General features: G+C 39.6%; 1 protein-coding gene across 1 annotated transcript in view; it reads right to left on the reverse strand.

Moving 5' to 3' along the window:
* HERC1 (HECT and RLD domain containing E3 ubiquitin protein ligase family member 1) overlaps positions 1-19,130 on the reverse strand; it is a 69,867-nt gene that overhangs the window by 16,452 nt on the left and 34,285 nt on the right. Inside the window, exons 33-52 of the mRNA XM_031055911.1 lie at positions 18,318-18,557; positions 18,040-18,123; positions 17,047-17,567; positions 14,768-15,543; positions 13,896-14,094; positions 12,824-12,984; positions 11,568-11,684; positions 11,158-11,389; positions 10,308-10,432; positions 9,836-10,056; positions 8,409-8,677; positions 7,848-7,900; positions 6,410-6,610; positions 5,637-5,811; positions 5,174-5,444; positions 4,571-4,784; positions 3,606-3,811; positions 2,545-2,672; positions 1,246-1,373; positions 457-657 (exon numbers count right to left, since the gene is read on the reverse strand). Coding sequence (XP_030911771.1) covers positions 457-657; positions 1,246-1,373; positions 2,545-2,672; positions 3,606-3,811; positions 4,571-4,784; positions 5,174-5,444; positions 5,637-5,811; positions 6,410-6,610; positions 7,848-7,900; positions 8,409-8,677; positions 9,836-10,056; positions 10,308-10,432; positions 11,158-11,389; positions 11,568-11,684; positions 12,824-12,984; positions 13,896-14,094; positions 14,768-15,543; positions 17,047-17,567; positions 18,040-18,123; positions 18,318-18,557 — 4,522 coding nt within the window. The remainder of the gene's footprint in view (positions 1-456; positions 658-1,245; positions 1,374-2,544; positions 2,673-3,605; positions 3,812-4,570; positions 4,785-5,173; positions 5,445-5,636; positions 5,812-6,409; positions 6,611-7,847; positions 7,901-8,408; positions 8,678-9,835; positions 10,057-10,307; positions 10,433-11,157; positions 11,390-11,567; positions 11,685-12,823; positions 12,985-13,895; positions 14,095-14,767; positions 15,544-17,046; positions 17,568-18,039; positions 18,124-18,317; positions 18,558-19,130) is intronic.

A 19,130-nucleotide genomic window follows, 5' to 3' on the forward strand; every position in this document is an offset into this window, starting at 1 on the left:
AACTTACCTCCCCTAGCAAGTAGATATTGCTTCACTTGACTCTGCCAAAAAATATCTGTAAGGCTTCCTGAAGAAGCCAGATGCAAAACCACACAATACTACCAAAAATCTGCTACTTGATGTCCTTTGGGACTGAAGCTATAAAGGAAAAATGGCAATAATTGAGGAATTCCAATGCCACTCTGCAGGCCATCTGCAGACAGAGCAGACACTGCAGGGGATCGCTGCTGTTTGTCCACAAGGGAAGGAATGGCAGGATTTTACCAGATTACTACCCCCTGCTTGCCTTTGCTGTGGGGGAATCAGGGTGTAGATAAAGATCTCACAGACTTTTCTGTTCCCATGAACCAGAAATCACATCCCATGAACAATAACCAAAAATTATTATATACTTCTTTAATAAAAAGTGGGAATGTGTTCACAATTTTAATTTCAAATGCTGATGCAGTCTCTTACCATCCTTTCTGTAGCAGTGTTCCAGTTCCAGCCGGTGCATGGCTGAAATATCCACAACTTCAATAAGAGCCAGAGATCCATCCATGCGCCCAATTAACAACAATTCTGGAGCATCTCCTGTCCATGCTGCAGCTGGCCCTTCTTCTGCCCAGGCTAGAGCAGACACCCAGTGAGACTGAAGATCTAATAAGCCTTTTCCTCCTAGGAGATCAAAAAGTCTGTTAAAACTACTTCATCTTCATAAAGAAAACAAAACAATAATACTTTCCCATGGGAAAGTTTTCTTTTTCCATAGGAAAAGAAATCTAGAGATCTTACTGAGAGCTAGGACATACTACAAATTCACCTAAGTTATAAGAATACAAAGCAATGGTTCATTAATCTATGCAGACACAAAATCTAGGCAACAAATCTCATGTATCATTCAATTTAGGTAATTTTGCTAAGGAAGGAAGCTGAATTCTTCAGTACCCAGTAAATTTATACTTTTCTTGGGGATTATCTATTACCACAGGTGCAGTAACTGGTGATTTTTCTAAGCGCAAAGCAACAGAATGAAGTTTACAAATTACAGGGATTAAAAGTCTTCCTCTCAAAGATGTGTATCACATATCCACTTGGGGTTAGCACCTTTCTCAAATTAAGCATGTTCACAAGAGACTGTGGGAGATGGTAGGCATTTAAACTGGACAGTTAAACACTGGTGTAAACAAACGTGCAGTGACTTGGCAGCTCCCCATTTTTCTATATGCTGGACCAGGAGGTGCCCACAGGCAGCTCAGGACATACCATTGACTTGCCAGATGTTCACCATCTTTTCTGTAGCTCCAGCCAGGTACTTGCCACTGATGCTCCAACATACAAGAGATAAACTAAGGTCACTGGGTGACCCCAGACCTTCTTCAGAGTCACCCTCTCTGTAATAGAATAAAAGAATGAAATTAAGAGGGCATTTCCTTTAAGCAGACATGAAAATCTAGAACACATAAAATATCTGCACTAGAACCTCGAGTCCTGCCATCGCAGCAGATTTACATAAAATGTTTTTCTGCTCACAGTACTACATTCCCTCTTAAACCACTTCAAGTTACAGAATGAGATACTACTTATTTCCCAGAAATTTCAAATTAGGTTTCAAATGGAAACTCTTTACCTTTACCTATTTAATCTCAAATTTAACATTTTCAGCAAAGACAAAATTTTCTGGGAAGTCATGAAATGAAATGATAGCATGAACAAGAAATAAAAGAGGCACATCTTACTATCAATTCTACTATAAACTCTTCCTCCTGTTACAATCTCGTTATGCTATTCTAAAACTCCATTTTAAAGTCTGCTTTGCCTAACTGTAATAGGGCCACAGACACCTTTGACTGCCCTTTAGATCATACACAACAGCCACATTTTTTTACTGTTTTTAGTACCAGAACAATGAAGGATATAATACTGTTATATCATTCTGGTTGTTTCTTTTAAGGTCACATCTAATACCAGCAAGCAAACAAGAACTAAGCCAATCACTAAAAAATTGTCACAAAACAATCTAGTAGTTCACTATTGCTCCATCATTCTTCCAAGTTCAACTATGCTTCACTAAAGAAATTAGATTTTAATCTTTCCTTTTGCTTTCTTCTTTTCTGGACACACCCAAATGACAAAAAAAGTACTTCCAAGATGTTCATGTAGAATTACATTCAGTTCCTGTATCTCAGGAGTCAGAATTATTTTTTCACACTTGAATCAATGACTTGCAATAATCATGTTATATGTTGGAGCTGTCCACTGGAACCCAGTGAAGGGATACTCACTTTTCTGCTACATGACAGTCCCATACCATTTTTTTTACCCATGTCTCCTTATATCAATTAATTAAGGATGTTTTTAAACAGCACTGACATGATCTCTTTGTCAACTCTTACCAGGTTGACATTTAGTTCTGTTCTAAGTTTTAACCTATTTATTTTGCATGCAACAGAAAACAAATGAGAGATTTTAAGAGCAGGAGATAATGATAACAGCCAATCCTGCAGTATTTTACACAATTACAGCTTACATTAAATATCTGGCTGTTGTAAAGGATCAACTTACAGCTTGTTGAGCACACAGGTCTGTTGCAGTGAATATTGCTTCTTTGTCACATTCCACACTCTGATGGTGCCATCATTCCCACTTGTTGCCAAAAGTCCCTTTTTATTGCACCAAACACATGTCATGACCTACAAATACCAAAATAACCATGGCAAAACTGGAATTTACAACTTGGGTATGTTTGCTCACTAATATTAAGCAAACACTAACCAGTGAGACAGTGACTGAAACACCCTGTAACAACCAAACTAGACTTATTTTTCTACGACTTTTACAGCATTATTTACTGCAATTAAGCACGCTTGATAGGGACACCGCACTTCATATATCCCCATGCTCCACTGGCTGCTATTGCACAGTGTCGCAGACATCTTTTATGGAAAATCTTTTCTTTAGGATTTTTCCTCCTGAGAAGCTGAGAGGCCTCAGGAACAAAATGTAAACATTGATTATCTGCTGCTGTGGAATGCAACAGGTGGATCTTTGATTGACCCATGTTAGATGTCTATAATTAATGGCCAATCACAGCCCAGCTGGCTCAGACAGAGAGCCCAAGCCACAAACCTTTATCGTTCCTTCTTATTCTATTCTTAGCTAGCCTTCTGATGAAATCCTTTCTTCTATTCTTTTAGTATAGTTTTAATGTAATATATATCATAATATAATAAATCAAGCCTTCTGAAACATGGAGTCAGATCCTCGTCTCTCCCCTCAACCTGAGACCCCTGTGAACACCACCACAGCACAGAATACTGCACAAATATGTTAACTATTATGACAGAAAAATGAATGCAAATTAAGATCCAAGGAAATATTCAGACTGATTCTGCTGACTTGATATATCATGACAATATTTTCACGACCCTCTAAATTGAAGCCTCAAAGAAGCCAAACGTTTTTGTGCATCACAGGTGCAACAACTTTATCTCCAAAAAATGACTTCCTGTGGAAAATCATTTCAGTCAGCGTAACTGTAAAACGATACTATCTTACTATCTCCCTTTTTCTGTGCTCTGCCAAAGAGAGCAGGGCAGCGGGTGCAGCGAGGGAGCCACGCTTACCCTGTTCTGGTGAGCCTCGAGCTTGATGAAGGAGCACTTGCGCAGGTCTCCGCCCATGTCGGCGAGGGTCTGCGGCGCGCTCTGGTTGTCGCGGTCGTGCGCGGCCAGCGTGCGCACCAGCTGCTGCGCTGCCCACTGCCGGTGCTGCGACGACAGGCGCGACGACAGGCAGCACGCGGCCAGCGCATTCGCCAGCTCCAGAGGGCCTACAGCAGAGGGATCATAGCAAGGATGGGCATACAAATGGGCAATTAAACCTGCTTAGACAAAACAGTGAGATGATGCCTACATGAGTGAACACAGCAACAGCCAGCATTTCCAGAAAGAGATTAACAAGCATCTTAACACAATGTTGCAATCACGTGAACTACAGTAAAAAAAAAAAGAATAGAATTCCAAATATTATTCCCATGATATGAAAATGGTTAATGTCCTGGGTTGACTATATGAACCAGGACAGTTGGTCAAAGAGCGAGTGCTTTCTAAACAGGAAAAGCCTCCTCTGACAGAGATCTGCCACTGTCACTGTCCTGTCCTTCCCTCTCTATCCCAGCAGCAGCCTGGGGGAGGTGGGGCACAGCTGTTGCTTTGTGGCTCCCCGACCTCTCAGAGGACAGGCAGCACAAATTTCTGCCTCAGACACAGGACAGCACTTGGGTAATGATAATCAGCTGTTACCTTCCTTAATTTCATCATAACCAGGCTCAATGTCTCAGCTTTATGGCTTTGAATACACACAAGTTCAGACTATATTTTGAAGTGGTGAAACATGCAATTACAGAATAAAACCATATTTCTAAGCAAAATGTGTATCATAAACCATAACATTACTTTGATCAAAGCAAGTTTTGTCCATTTTTAAAACTGTATCTATTTATACATTATTCTAGCAAGTCTCTCCCTTACACACAACTGAAGAACTTAATATCTAATGATTAATATTTAAATACAAAGCTGTATCATACCTTTCTTTTCAATTTCAGCTTTATCATAGTTTGGCCTCAGTTTGGCCCCTTTGTCGGCCAACAATGCTACTAGTGCTTGAGTAACCACAAAATTTGGAGATGTGACAAGTTTGTTTTCTTCTGCAATTCCTCTTAAAAAACTTGGTAAAAATTTTCTCTGAATTGGATCATCAACTGTTGTCAAGTTCACACCAGTTGCTGCAGAAATCAAATTCTGAAAAGAAATAATTGATGATAAATAATCAGAACAAACAGAACTGTCAATATTAGAAACATTTTCAATTGCATAAATTGCACTTAGTTTTACAGTTTTTCCTTTTATTTTTCTGTTCTCTGCATAGAATTGACTCAATTAAAAAAACAAAACCTTAACAGAAAATCTTATGAACAGAAAAAGCACATTCATTTTCCCCATTTGAAAAGAGTACTCAGCAAAGACACATACAGCTACTTCATTTTTACCAACAATCAAACATACCCCTGTGCAAAGCCACAAGAAAGGACTCTAAGGAGATCCTCAAAGTGTGAGAGCAGTCTCACCCCAGCTGAGAAGGTAAAAGCACAAGTAATTGTAGTAGTCTCAAGTAAGTACTGAAGTCCTACCTGTGTACATAACTGCACCAGCAGCTTTGCAGCACTGGGAGTGTTTGATGCCAAGCAGCCAACTGCAGTGCTCAGGTAGGCAAGGCAAGAGATGGGCTTGCTGGTTTTGCTGTGGATGCCCCTGGATCTCTCCGTGGAGCTGGACACCGTGGATGGGCTCGTGGACAGGCCTGCCCTTCCCGCTGCTGCCAGGCACATCAAACGAACCAAAGTGCGGATGTCTGTCAATCCCAGGGACTCAAGGCCAGCTGCCAGGCTACAACTGGAACCACTGTGGAAATGGATATAAAACCCCTTGATTCAAGAGAACAAAATCAACAGAACTTTTTCTCTTAGCAGTATTATGTAAGTACAGACACGAGAATTGCTTCCCCAATTAGTTTGAAATTGCATTGTTATCAAACAGACCTAGGTAACTGGTTGCAAAAGGAAAGGGGGAAGTGTTGCCAAAGATGCCACAAACCTGACAGACAGAAGTGAGAGTGCTCTCATAACCATTGTTCTTGCCAGGAGCACTTGGGCAGCAGCTGTCACTCTTCTGAGGGCCATGACACGGTCATGTGGATTTACCAGGGCAGCTGCTTGTTCTCCTAAGGTTATTCTGCCAGAAGAACTTTTTTCTATTGAGCCATGACAGCCTTGGAAATAATGATGATTTGCATTAGTATTTAAAGAAAAACAAAACATTATCATATAGCAATAGGCACAGAAGCAAAGTCGGCCTAAGTTACTAATTTTTCAGTATTTCATACATACAGAACTACAATAACAATTACTGAGAGGAAAATACACTGTGTAATTTAATTATTCCTTATTTTCAAGGAGATAAGAACACAATCTGACATAATCAATCTTAATTCCTCTGATTCCCTCTTCCATCAGAGGGGACTATTCTTATGTCCCAACTTAAATCCATTCATTGGGTTCTGCAAAACATGTTACTGGCATTTACTGTTTGACTACGGTCACAAGTTTCATTGGCAAAATTCAATCCTTCTGTCAATTCATAATGCCTCACACTCCTCTCTCTAATTTCCCTATCATAAAAGGACAATTCAGAGCTGGTCTCCACTTCCTCATGGTGGCAGGCAGGAAATACTGTCAGGATGTTCCTGCCTTGCCTCTAGAAAAATCCCACTAAAAAGGAGAGGAGGTGGTGATGGTTGTTATCATTATTGTTGTGGCTGCTGCTGTTATTATTATCATTTCTTTAAATGAAATGGATTTCAAATGTACCTATTTGCATCAGTGTTTCTTCCATACTGTTGGTGGCTGTCACCATTGCAACTGAAGCACCCAGAGGGTCACTGTCAGGGAACTGAACGGGTTCAGGTACAATGCGCCGATCATTTAACCCAAGAGGCCCAGCCAACAGTTCAAACTCCTCTTCTCCTGTCAGCTTTTCATCTTCATCCACATCTAACATGTCCCAGTCTTCTAGAATTGGAGAAATATAATTAGACTTGGTTAAAAAAGCTCAAATATTGAATAATTTCAAATAATTAAAAAAAACAAACAGTAGATGCTATGAAATGTGTATTGTAATCTACAGCACAGAAGAATTAAAACTCAGCTTCTGATGTTGCCATAGACATAACAATGTAAATCAGAAAAACAAAATCCTGTACTTGGCCCTCTCTATTCAACTCAACCCTTATACTGCAAAAATGTTTTATGGAAGATTCTCTGAAGTATCAAACTAGCTACTCTTTAAAAAGACAGACATTAGGGTCACCACATACAACATAAGACAGCTCCAAAACCTAGGGTACAGTGAAAAGTGCAGGTGTTCAGTTATGCTTTAAATCATGGTAACATGTGTGTATTTCAAAGGACTGAATGGTAAAGACAGATGTCAGAAATTTCTGGTCTTTGTGTTTATCAAAAAAGCATGCATTAGCTCATGGGTTAAAACTGAACCCCCAGGCTTTTGCTTTTCATTCTCAGGGAATTAAAAAAATCCCCAACAATAAAGAAAAACGACTTTACCTGCAATTCAGTGAGACACTTCCTTCACTTGCAGCCATTTACACACAAGTCAGCTTATATTTACTGATCTCTCTGCTCTGTCTCACTCCACACACAGTAGAAGCAGAATACCTTTGATCTACAGCAGACAGACTTGCCCTAAGTACTGCAGCCCTCATTTAGGCTCAAATAGACAAATGTGGTAAATCACAAAGTTGTGATCACAGCAGCTACAAAATGGACCAGAATCACAGAACCAACTGAGAAAGGTTTTCTACGCACACCTGAAATAATCTGTTTAAAGTGAAAGTCACCCTCAGGATGCTCTCAGCTTGGACAAAGGGAGAAAAATAAAGAACAACACTAACGGCAGACTTTTGGGACACTAACTTACACTAATTAATTTCTCCAACAAAGGCAGCTGAAGAAAGATATTTGAACATAAGATTTTGTATGTGCAGTTCTGGATGTAACATCTCCTCACAGACCTTATCAACCCCAAGTTAGGTGTTTGTCCTTTCAGCTGCTTACAGTGGAAAGACAGGGGAAAGAATTCACTGATTTTGTTTTCTGATTTGAACTAAATAAAACCCCAAAACTAAAATACTGTATCTAACTGGAAGAGATTTTAAAATATACCTTCAGGTTTATTTGCATGAAAGTACCTCTTAGAAAAAACAAAACCCCGTGCAACTTAGAAACATACCTTCATAGACACTGTCTTGTTTACCTATTAGATCAGGTGCCTGGCCTTTGTACCTGTATGAAAAAATAACAAAGAAAATTACTGAGTAACATATTTTATAAATATGCATGAAAATTTTAAATTTGGTTCCCTTTTTAGACTAACTTTACTGTTAGGTCTGCATATATCTATGAATGATTGCAGAAAAGCCTAGTAACAGAGAAACAGATAAAATGGTTTCTGAAAGTGTGTGTGGAGGGGGAAGCACATTGCAGTATTAACGTATAAAAAGTCCATAGAAAAAATACTGGAATTGGCAGACAAAATTGATTAAGAGCTTTCAAAAGTCACTAAGAAGGAGGCAATATCCCAAGAAATTATTCCTTGTTCTTAATTTAGAAACCAGAAATATCAAAACAACCTTTTTTTTCTAAATACGCGTTTGTCAAATACAGAGAATTATTTTAAGTATTAGAAAATCCTGCTAGGAATTCTTCTCTCTTAAATCAAATCCCTAAAATGCTGAGGGCTCGTAACCATGCTTAGTTTCCTTTCTTTATGTACTGTCTCCTATTTCTGTACCTTTCTGAGGCTGATATTTTAGATTTGCTCTTCAGGGCCAGGTATTTCTCTCTGCAGATTCCACAGAGGAGGTAGTAGGGGTTGCCACTGCCACACTCCCCCCCGAACCAGCCATCCACGTAGGAGCCGTTGCTGCGGTAGCCCTGGCGGTTGGCGCTGCGCCCGCAGCCAGGGTGGTTCCTCTTCATGTGCTGGTTGAAGCTGACCACGCTGGATTCACACAGCTCACAAACCACCACTTCTTCTCTATCTTCAGATTCACAGACGTGCTGCACAGCAAGATTTTCACACGTTATTTGGACAGAATAAGTGTCTGCACCTCAGACATAAAACATGCCAATATCCTTAGGTGGGTGTCCCTGCACATTTCTGTCATTGAGTGATATTTATATGGTCAACTTGTACAAAAGTAAAGCAGAAACATACAATTTATGACATAATGAAGACCATCTCAGAACAGGAAAAACATTTGGAAGTAAAGCTTCAGAGGAGCTAATTTCCTATTTCATGTTAGATTGACTAAAGAATTCTTGACAGTGTAACTTTTCATTTGTAACACTGTCACATTCAACACTGTATCTGGTTCTCCTCAGAACTTGTCTGAAACTAGAGCTAACAATGAAAAGAATCCTTTTTTGCTTTCAGACAACCATATTTTATATTTACTGGGCAACAAAAATTACCATTTGTGTCAGCAAATATCAAGGTTTTATCTCAATGTGAAGTCCAATTTTCATAATTACACTTCTGTCCTGAGTCAGTAATTTCATTGAGATGTTTCAGTGACACAAGTGCTCTGAAAAATTCAATATGCATCCTGCAACTTGCTTCCATATCAAAGCTAGGCAGCATCATAACTAAGAGAGGAAAAGCTGAGTTTTACAGGTTGATTGTCTAATCTGACACGGATAATCCAAAGATTACCAAAGTGCTGTTATTATCTTTGTTTTCCACCTAAACAGTTTATTTAGTCCTCTACAGAAAAATTCAGTGAGGACTGTTACCACATCCTTCCCAGAGAACGGACTACATGACACAAGAAACACTGACTGAAGTGCAAATTATGTAGCTAAAGATTAGATACTATTAGCAGTAGCAGGAGAAGAAACATTTACACAACTAAACCATCTAGGAACACCTACTTGATTTCTAATTGGTATTATCAGAACAACTATATGAGTTCTGTTCTCATCTTTCAGGGGAGGGAGAAGAAAACTACATGTGGAAATGCAGAGCAAGAAACACAAGAAATCACTATTCTTAATCTAGAGATGATGCTACAGAACACAAGATGATTTTAAGCACTGCTGGCACTTAGTAAGATACTTTCAAAGAGGCTCTAAACATACACATGTTGCTTTAAACTCGAAAATACAAGCATGCAAAAAGCAGTAAGTTAAAGCAGCCCCTGCTGCAGTCACACACACCCAGGTAGGCCAATCCAGTACCTCTGGGATCCACATTCCCAGAATATCATTATCACTAGCCAGGTCTTGCCCAAACATAGCTTCCATTGCTTCATCATCAAGGTCGATCTCCAACTCCTCATCCAAGTTGAAGTCATACAGTGCCCCTGGATCTTGCTGCAAGGAGATCCCTTCCCTGCGGCTCTGGTTCCTGTGGGCCTGCACTGAGCGGTACAATCCCGCTCAAGGTGGGAAAAGAGAGAAACAGGAAAGCAGGACTTTTATTTTCCATGGCAGAGAGCTGGCTGTACTTTCAATTTCTTTTTTGTTTTAACACTTCTGCTGAACAATCTACTTATCTCCACACAAAACTCTTAAATATACACTGTCACACATATGAGAAGGAGTTTTCTAAATGTCATGCAAAGTCCAAGCCCCCTTCCTATTCATTTCCTGGATAAGCAAAGCCCTTGGAATTCTTTCAGTCCCTTACCAGCACGTGCCAGCAATGTTCGAGCAGCTAAATCAAATTTGTGCCTCCGTGTGACAGCTGACCGACTTCGAGAGGGAGGGCCACTCGCTGCAGCTGCATTATCCACATGATCCAGATTATCAGGGCTACAGGAATTTGGAATTTACAGGTCAATTAAACCAAGTTTTAAACAACCACATACAGTAACTAAGTCATATTTATTAGCATTTTTTCCTTTCTTTAATGGAAGAAAAAAAAAGGAACTCAAGAATCTTCAGTTTCAAGGAGCACGTTTATACTGTTTTGACTGTAAGAGTTGCTTCAAACAAATCAGATGCAGCGAAGTTAACACCTACTTGATCTTCCAGAAGGCCTACGCACAGCAGAAATTTTGAGAGAGCACTCATTCTATACTAGGTTAATTAGTAGCTTGAATAGTTAATTAATCAGCTTGAATTAGTTTTTTCTCCTCTTTTAAAGAAATAAAATCATCTCTGTTGTTGCTGGCTGCGTCAATTCGCCTTTGGCCTATCACGTGAATTTGGCAAAACATTAGTGGAATTTTGCTTTAATACTTGGTCTTTTAGCTAAAATACAACTATACTATCAGCCCTCTTTTTTTTTTCATTCTTTTCTTTTTTGCTGTGAAAAAAACATGTTCAGTTACATTCTTCCCCAGTTCTGCACGCGAACAGTACAGGAAAATAAATGCACCATGTACACCTAATTTAATTGCATCTTTGCTTCTGCTCAAGCTGTAACAAAATTCAAAAGCTGCATTACAAAGTAACTCTCCATCAGCACCAATGAATTTGTGAGATTTCCAGTTTCAGGAAACAGATTACAAACAATTACAAGAAAATACTTCTACCTCTCACTAAAGCCTTCCTCCAATTCAGGGGCATCAGCAGAAGGGATATCACCTGGAGACTGCAAATAGCAATGATCCCCAGATTTCCCACTGCTGCCAGAGACAACTGCTCCGTGCCGTGACTCTGCCGTCCCCTCTGACTGAGGCTCTTCATCATCTTCGTTTCCAGGGTGCTCGATCATCCACATGGCCAGCACTGTGATGTTCTGTGCATCTGCCTCTCCTCTGGCACCTGAAAGCAGGAAAGCCACACTTTGGAACTGTATTTTACCACTGATGCTTACAAAAAAAGCAATCTGTTTTTCTACAGAAATGGTTATAAAACTTAAAAACTAAGTATTCTACTGGAAAACAAGTGTTTCATGTGTATCCAATCTTTCAGTTAAACTGATATTATAGCTATAGATTACCTGTAGCTTCCATAGCTTTTGCAATCTGCCTGAGGGAGAACCCCATTTCTAGCAAGGGAACAGCAATGGCAGGAGGAGGAGGAGATGTTGAAAGTCGGCTGCTTGGATCAGACAAAGCTTAAAAGAGAGAAAATGATAACTGTAAAGCACATAAATCTTTCTCTAGTGTTACTTTATTACACCTTACTTTGATATATCAGCTTGAACTAAGGAAATAATTACTCCCAACTTTTCTCTCAATTACTTTCCACAAAATAAGATACTTTCTGTAACAAAACCAGATAGAGCTCATTCTTCTTTGTAACATAGATTATGTTCACTGACTCGGTTTGATCAAGTAGGATACTGATGACATGGAAAAAACTATTTAAGCAATATCTACTGTTTTCATTTTGAACTGTATCAAATTATCTATCTGATCCATATTTAGGTAGCCTAGATAAAGTTATCCTTGTTCAAATCAGAGATTCCCAAGTGGTGAGATCATTATACATTCCTCTTAAGGTACAGAAAAAGACCTCAGCTGAACTCAAAACGTATCTGAAAAACCTCTTAGTGGATGATGGCTGTGATTCTGTGCAGAGTCATTCAAGGAACTCTGAAGAGGTCAGTTACTGCCCCAAACCCACAGTTTCTTTCTGACCTGCCATAAAAGTGATGTCTAATCAGTGAAGATAAAAATGCACTAACAAACAAACACTTGTAAAGACACTACTGCAACTAGAAGCAAGTCATCTCATCATTAAATCAAAAGGGAAAAAAAAAAGAGACATGAAACTGAGGGGATCAGCTGCTATGCAACACATGAACCACTAAACACCCCAATTAATAGCACAGATATAAGGGCAAGAATAAAAGTACTGGTGAATGTACCATAAAATACATCAATTCTTGTTTTCTGTGTGGTATGTGATCTAACAAAAGCTAGAAAATTACTGCACTTACCAGGAGCACACAACCAAGTAAACAAGCCCAAATCAGATGAACATTTTGAAGCAGTTACCAATTATACTTCATTATTGTTTTTGAATCCAATCCACAGCTTTTAAAAACTCATTTTGTTTGCTTGATAAAGCCTACAGCTATAATCTGTAACCTTTTTCCTAAGAAAGTGACTAAAAGGTTTTCAACAATGCTTAGCATGTTCGTTTGCCTTAAGAAGAATCTCTGTTGGGTTTGCATCTCTTAAAACATGCCCCCTGAGCTCCTGTGACTTTCCTAACTTGTTCCCATTTCTACTCCCCTGACAAGTTTACCTGTGCGATTGGCAGGCCTTGCAGACTGGGAATCTGGAGAGGTCAAACTTTGTCTCCTTCCAACTTCATCTGAAGGAGATGTTGGTAAAGAAGATATTGGAGGAGTCTGAGCACGTCGTGCTGGAAGTACAGTTGTAGTAGGATAACTGGAGAACATTTGCCTTGAAAAAAAGAACAATATACATTTATGTTGAACAGAACCATGCTGGAAAAGGTCTGACACAAGAAGTACATCCAATTGGAGTGCACTTGGCAAATCCTACTTGATGCAATTGAGTTTAGTAAGGGTAAGACACAACACATACTTTGAGGCAACAGCTCATTCCTACCAACTTTATCTCTACAGTTACGTTCTAAGCATGACATAAAAAAAATCCCCCAGAGAGCAGGAGGTCTCCTAGGAGATAAAATATAAATAAACACTTTTCCCATTTCCATGGTTTGTTCAGAACTCAGGCTGACTAATAAATTAAGGCTGACTTACTAAGGTAAGTATTTGATGTTCACTGTCATAGTATGAAGACATTGTTCTGGCTTTTATCAAAAGATGTCTGCAAAACTTCTGTGAGTTAATAAACGTAGAAACGTATTCTATGCAAGGTAAAGCAGATTTCCTTCAACAGTGCAAACTGCCTCTGCAAATTCAGTAGCTTATCTTCCATTTCAGTATGTCAGGGTAAGCTGAAAGAACATCTTAGCTTTACAGGATGTTACCTACCAAGATCTATTCTGGTCTGAGAATCAAACGTTCACTAAAAATTAATTTCAGAGATTTGTAATTTAAACTATACCAAATAAATATGAGAACTGAAGAACTTAAGGAGAACATTTTCTCCTTCTTAAAGAATTCAGATATTACATTTACAAGCAGTGTATAGCAAAAGCTTAACAGCTTTCTAACAAAAAACGCATGCCCTGCAAGGCAAAGTAACATTTAAACAGTGTATCTCTGCAGGGGCAGTTCTTGGCAGCAGTTTTAAGGGCTTAGGCAGCTGAAGACATACATTCTACCTAAACCACACAACTGGTTCCCTACATGTACAGAATCATACATGCTAAAAGGATTTTTTACCTCAGCAGGCTGAGAGGCATAACACCAGGCGATTCTGATGCTGGAACAGTTTCTGTATCAGTTACTGGCGTAGTAGCAGTGGTGGTATCCTCCAGAGAGCTGCTCATGAAAGACGTTGTGCTAGAAGCAGAAGGGCTGGTTGTAACTGGTGTTTGGGCTTGCTGAGACTGATCACCTTCTTCTACTTGTTGCTCCACTTCTGCAACAGAAAAATAAGGATGTTACAGCAACATTAATTGTGCAGATCAAGACAGTAGCCACGGCTAAACTCTCAAAAGTAACTATTGTTATTTAGAATTCATCCCAGAAAAAGAAAGGGGTGTGCAGATTCTGCCACTAACTCATGGACTTGAGTAAAGAAATCAGTCCAGGAGCTCTTGCTGTTCTCACAGCGATACAAGGTACATAGCAATCAAAACATTTACTTATGCAAAAGTTTACGATATTCAGATTTATGGCTGTAACAGCCTGGATTGCTCTCAAAACAGACAAAAGGGGAAGAGGTCTTAGATAAAAGTACAGCTGATTAACTATAAACCTATTTTTAACTCAGCTGTGCAATAGCATTTTTAAGGGGTTTTTATTGTTGGTTTAGAAGAAGTGCAAATCCTTCTGACAAGTATACAGAGCATTGATAATTTTTAGAAATATTAAAGACATTAAAAACTTACTTCTGACTGATATGCATTCACTTTTTATTAAGATAAGAAATTAGGAAAAAGGCAAAAAAATCAGTTTTATATCTATAAAACAGTAAACAGAGTTCTGTAAAATTTCTCTGTCCAATTAAGACTCCCCCAAAGTACAACCATTACAAATCGACAAGACTATGTTAACTGTATTATCATTTTAATCTCATTTTGAAAATGTACCTTGTTTAAGTCTGCCACCAAACTGGTCCTCCAGCAGCCCATGAACCACTAATTTGTAGATCATGGCCTGTGCCCGCTCCAGGTCAGCCAGCCCCAGCGCTCTCTTGATGGGCGAGCGCATGACGGCGCGTTTCACCATGTGCCGCATCAGGAACTGCAGCGCCGCGCGCAGCTCCACGTCCTCGTGCACCACCGGCGACCCCGCGCAGTCAGAGTTGTGGCCGTTCTCTGCCAGCACTTTGGGGATTAACAGCAGCTCAGCATACTTACTACAACTAAGAAGAACACTAAGTGACTTCATAGCACCAAGATAAAGGTAAGACAGCTGCACAGCTCGGATTTCTGACTGCACTACATCATGACTTCGTGGGGTGTGCTCATGATTCTTTTTTCTTCCTTCAGCAGGTTGGTGTTGGGATTCCATACCTAGTGTTGATGGTTCTAGAGAAAAGGAAACAATTTCATTTTCCGACTTAGAGGTTGTAGCACCATGTCCTTTGTTATCATCAGCACTCTGGCCTAATCGTGTATCTGATCCAATGTCACCCTCCATTTTCTGGTCCATTTCCCCTTTATCTTCAGATTCATGTCTGTGTTTTTTCTCATGTCTCTTGGTGCTTTGCTTTCCCGTATCTTCATGAATGCCAGTCAGATAGGTAAGGTCCAGTAACACAGTAGCTGTCAGCCCACGAAATCTTGCAACATCAAAAGGCAGTGGTTCACAGGGCTCCAGATTATACAACGGAGTATCACTAGGCGACCAAAAAGTTGGGAAGCTTTAATAAAGATCAGAATGACACAGGAAAAAGCAAGTGAGGGAGAGACAGAAGGAAAGTTCAGGAAGTAATGTAGGCAAATAAGATGCAAAATATACTTAATAAAACAAGCCAATTCTAAAAATTAAATGCAAACAGGGGAAAATGAGGTTATGATCAGAAAACAGGGAGACATGGTTTCAAAGCAAATGCAACAAAGCATACACAGGTTTTCAACAACAAGCATTGAAACCCAGAAGCCCCACAGAAGCTATCCACTCTCAGCTAACACGGGCTCTGGATATATTCCTTATCAGAAATATGCAACAGACTTTTATTAAGAAAAACTATCTGAAGGTAAATATTATCCTCATACCTGAATCTTAACAGGTAAAAAAGCTTATAAAGAAAACTTAAACATTAAGGAAAAGCTTTGATTGACCTCAGCTATTCATCACCACGAGCACACTACTGAGAGCTCAGGACAATTGTGTCTCTGGTGTGTCAGGACAGACCACCCAGTGAGGACAGTGACCCTTGAAAAACACAGGTCACAAAACCTAACAGACACATTTCTCTACCTGTCCATCTATATTCAGGGATATTTTCTGGTACTATTTAGTACTGTTACACTTAACTAATTTTCACTTGAAGCAGGACAAAAATTCACCACCCTGTATTTTCATACGCCTTGTATTTTCCATACATCCAGCAGATAAATGACTTTTAAATCTTCCTTTTATTATCCCAAAAAGTTTTCCAATCTTACTATGTAAACTTCTACCTAAAAATGGAAGTAAGCTTTAGCCTGGTTTTAATTAAAAAGGTAAAAAATGAACCTAATTAAATGCTTTATCAAAAGCTTGCTTATGATCAAGTGCTATTCCACATTACTCAAATAGAACTTTGAATTACTTTAAGGGCTACACCGTCACATGGGCGTACTTGAAAGAATTTATACCTGCAACTAAATCAACTGCACTTTGGTATATTTAGTGAAAGGGACCACAGCCTTTGCAAACACAAAACAGACATAATGTTGCAACAGCTGGAAAAGCGAAGTGACCTCGGCTATTTCAGAATGTAATTGTAACTGGCAGGGAAAAGAAAAATAAAGAGTCACTGCTCAATTTCTCCAAAAGACTTCTTCAGCTATAGGCAGAAGGAGTTCGAGAAACTAAGTTAATCAAATCTTTTCCACACAAAAACACAGGCAATTCTTGTGAAAGCACCAAGAAGCTCAGAGAAGCTTCATTTCAGCTTCCTTCCAGGTGCTTTCCCTTTGAAGGCTTGTCTGTAAGACAGGTGGGAAAAGGAGCATCTCCTTCCAGCCTTGAACACTCGAAGGCAGGTGGGAGAATGAATAAACACTACCTCAAGGCAGCATTAATTTCAATACCACTGAAGTCTACACTTGAAGTAATTGATCAGCATGACTCTAACATAAAGGACAGGTTTCTTCTGAGGATTTCCAACCACAAACCACTACCACTACACAGCGAAAAGTGTAGGAAATGGGCATACCTGATTGTAATCTCTGCTTCATCCCACTGGACCTTGGCAGAGGTACTGCCCTCCTTCACCACTCCCAGCAGGGTGGCATGACGGCCCGTTTGCTTGTGGACACATCGACCTCCAACTCTGAGCCCAGCATCCACTCCTCCAATCACTGCTAGGACAGGCCACACCTCCACACAGAGCATCTTCAGCTGCAGCTCTGACAGCTCCGCCAGGCCATGGCGGCTGTGCTTGCTTTTCTCCTCCTCTTTGTTTTCTTTCTCCTCTCTCATCTCGTTCTCTTCTCGGCTTTGAACAGAGCGACTTTTCTTCAGTTTTTGACCTGCTTCCTTAAGACATGTTTTGATTTTATTCAGTCTTTCCATCATTTTTTTATTGATGCAGTGTGTCCAGCGGTCTGTGCGATGCAGGATTCGAATGAGCTGGATTGTGGCTTCTGCCAGCACTGCAGCAACAGGACTGCAGATGGGATCACCAGGCAGCAAATCTCTTGGTGTCCCACGCATCTGCATATCACAGATCTTCACCTGTTTAAAGAGAACAGCTTACAAATTATCTTCTCAACATACCTCAATAAGCTCTTCTTATAAATACTGGAGTGGCCTGCTGAATAGAAATAATTACCTGTCTTTTTTCTCCCTCAGAATCCCTAAGAAATCCACCTTAACAGTGAGCAAAACCTCCATCCTTCAGACTCAAGGATGCTGAAACTACGTATTCCATGGTTTCTCATACAAGACTATCTAGAAATCCTAATACTACACTCTCCTTGGTTTCTGGGGAATAGATTATTTTGTGTAGAACATGAAGCCTTTAAATCTATTCTGAATACTAAAATACATTTTAAATTTACAATAGATTACAATAATTGAAACACTGTGTATCAGCAACACTGTTTTGGTCAGTAATGCAAAGCAGCACCATAGAGGCTGCTCTGATGAACACTGACTCTATACCAGCCTAAACCAGTAAACCTCCACAGATGGACATTTCAGTTACCTTCTCTCCTGGGTTACTGCTATAGAACATAACACAAGGGTATAACTCAGCTGCATCCACATCTTCAAAAGCTAGTTTTGGCTCCTAGGGAAGAAGCAAAAGAAAAAGCCCTCAATCTTAGAACACCCTAGCAAGCAAAAATATGAAACATGAGAAAGTTATGTTTGTATTATAAATCTTCTAAGTACTGAAACTGCCAAATATTTTAACTCTCATGCTTATCCATGCCATACTACCTTTGCAAGAAAACCCACCAAAAAACTAATGATGTTAAATACCTCTCCATTTTTACCAAAGGAAATAGTTCTTGCTTCCATATCTAACACACATGTAATGAAATCTCCTTGGGTAAAGCTTGACAGAGTCAAAGTCTGCTCTCCATTGTGATAGAGGTTGCCACTGTAGGCTCTGTAGAGCCACATATCTGAGGTAGTGCGATGGTTGAAGTCATGCACAGGCCAGCGAGACACTCCCACACAAGTGCCTTCATTGCCTCTGTTCTCCTTCACGATGTAGAACTAACAGGCAAAACAAACACACGGGGAAAAACATCAGGAATATACACTTTAACACAACAAAGCAATGCAAATCTTCCTTACACATATGTATGTCTACTTTTAACTGCTTTTCACAGAATCTTTTAATGAGAAAAACAGTAAGTTCATATGCTAAAACCATTTTAAAAATCCCTCCAAATGATGTATTTAACACTGTTCTCGTCCACCAGGCTGATGTGTCTTTTTTGCAGGAAAACAACATGCTTTGTGAAATGTTTTTCTACAAAAAAAAAATCCTAAATCTACATAATTCAGTAGGTAAGTTTTGCAAAACTGCACATGCAAGCTGACTGTGGACCTTAGGGGCAACCACCATTACCTCTAATAACACATAACACATGTTCACAGTCTCCAATCTGCATGCAGAAATACTCAAATCCCACCACTCAAAAGCAGACACAAACTCTTCCCTTGGCACTAAAAAATCACAGAATGACTTAGGTTGGAGAACATCCCTACAATTATTGAGTCCAACCATAAATGTAACACTGCCATTTACTCAAGAATCTTGTCATAAGTGAAAAACACAGGCAG

The sequence above is a fragment of the Geospiza fortis genome, unplaced genomic scaffold, assembly GCF_000277835.1.
Source record: "Geospiza fortis unplaced genomic scaffold, GeoFor_1.0 scaffold171, whole genome shotgun sequence".
Taxonomy (NCBI): Eukaryota; Metazoa; Chordata; class Aves; order Passeriformes; family Thraupidae; genus Geospiza; species Geospiza fortis.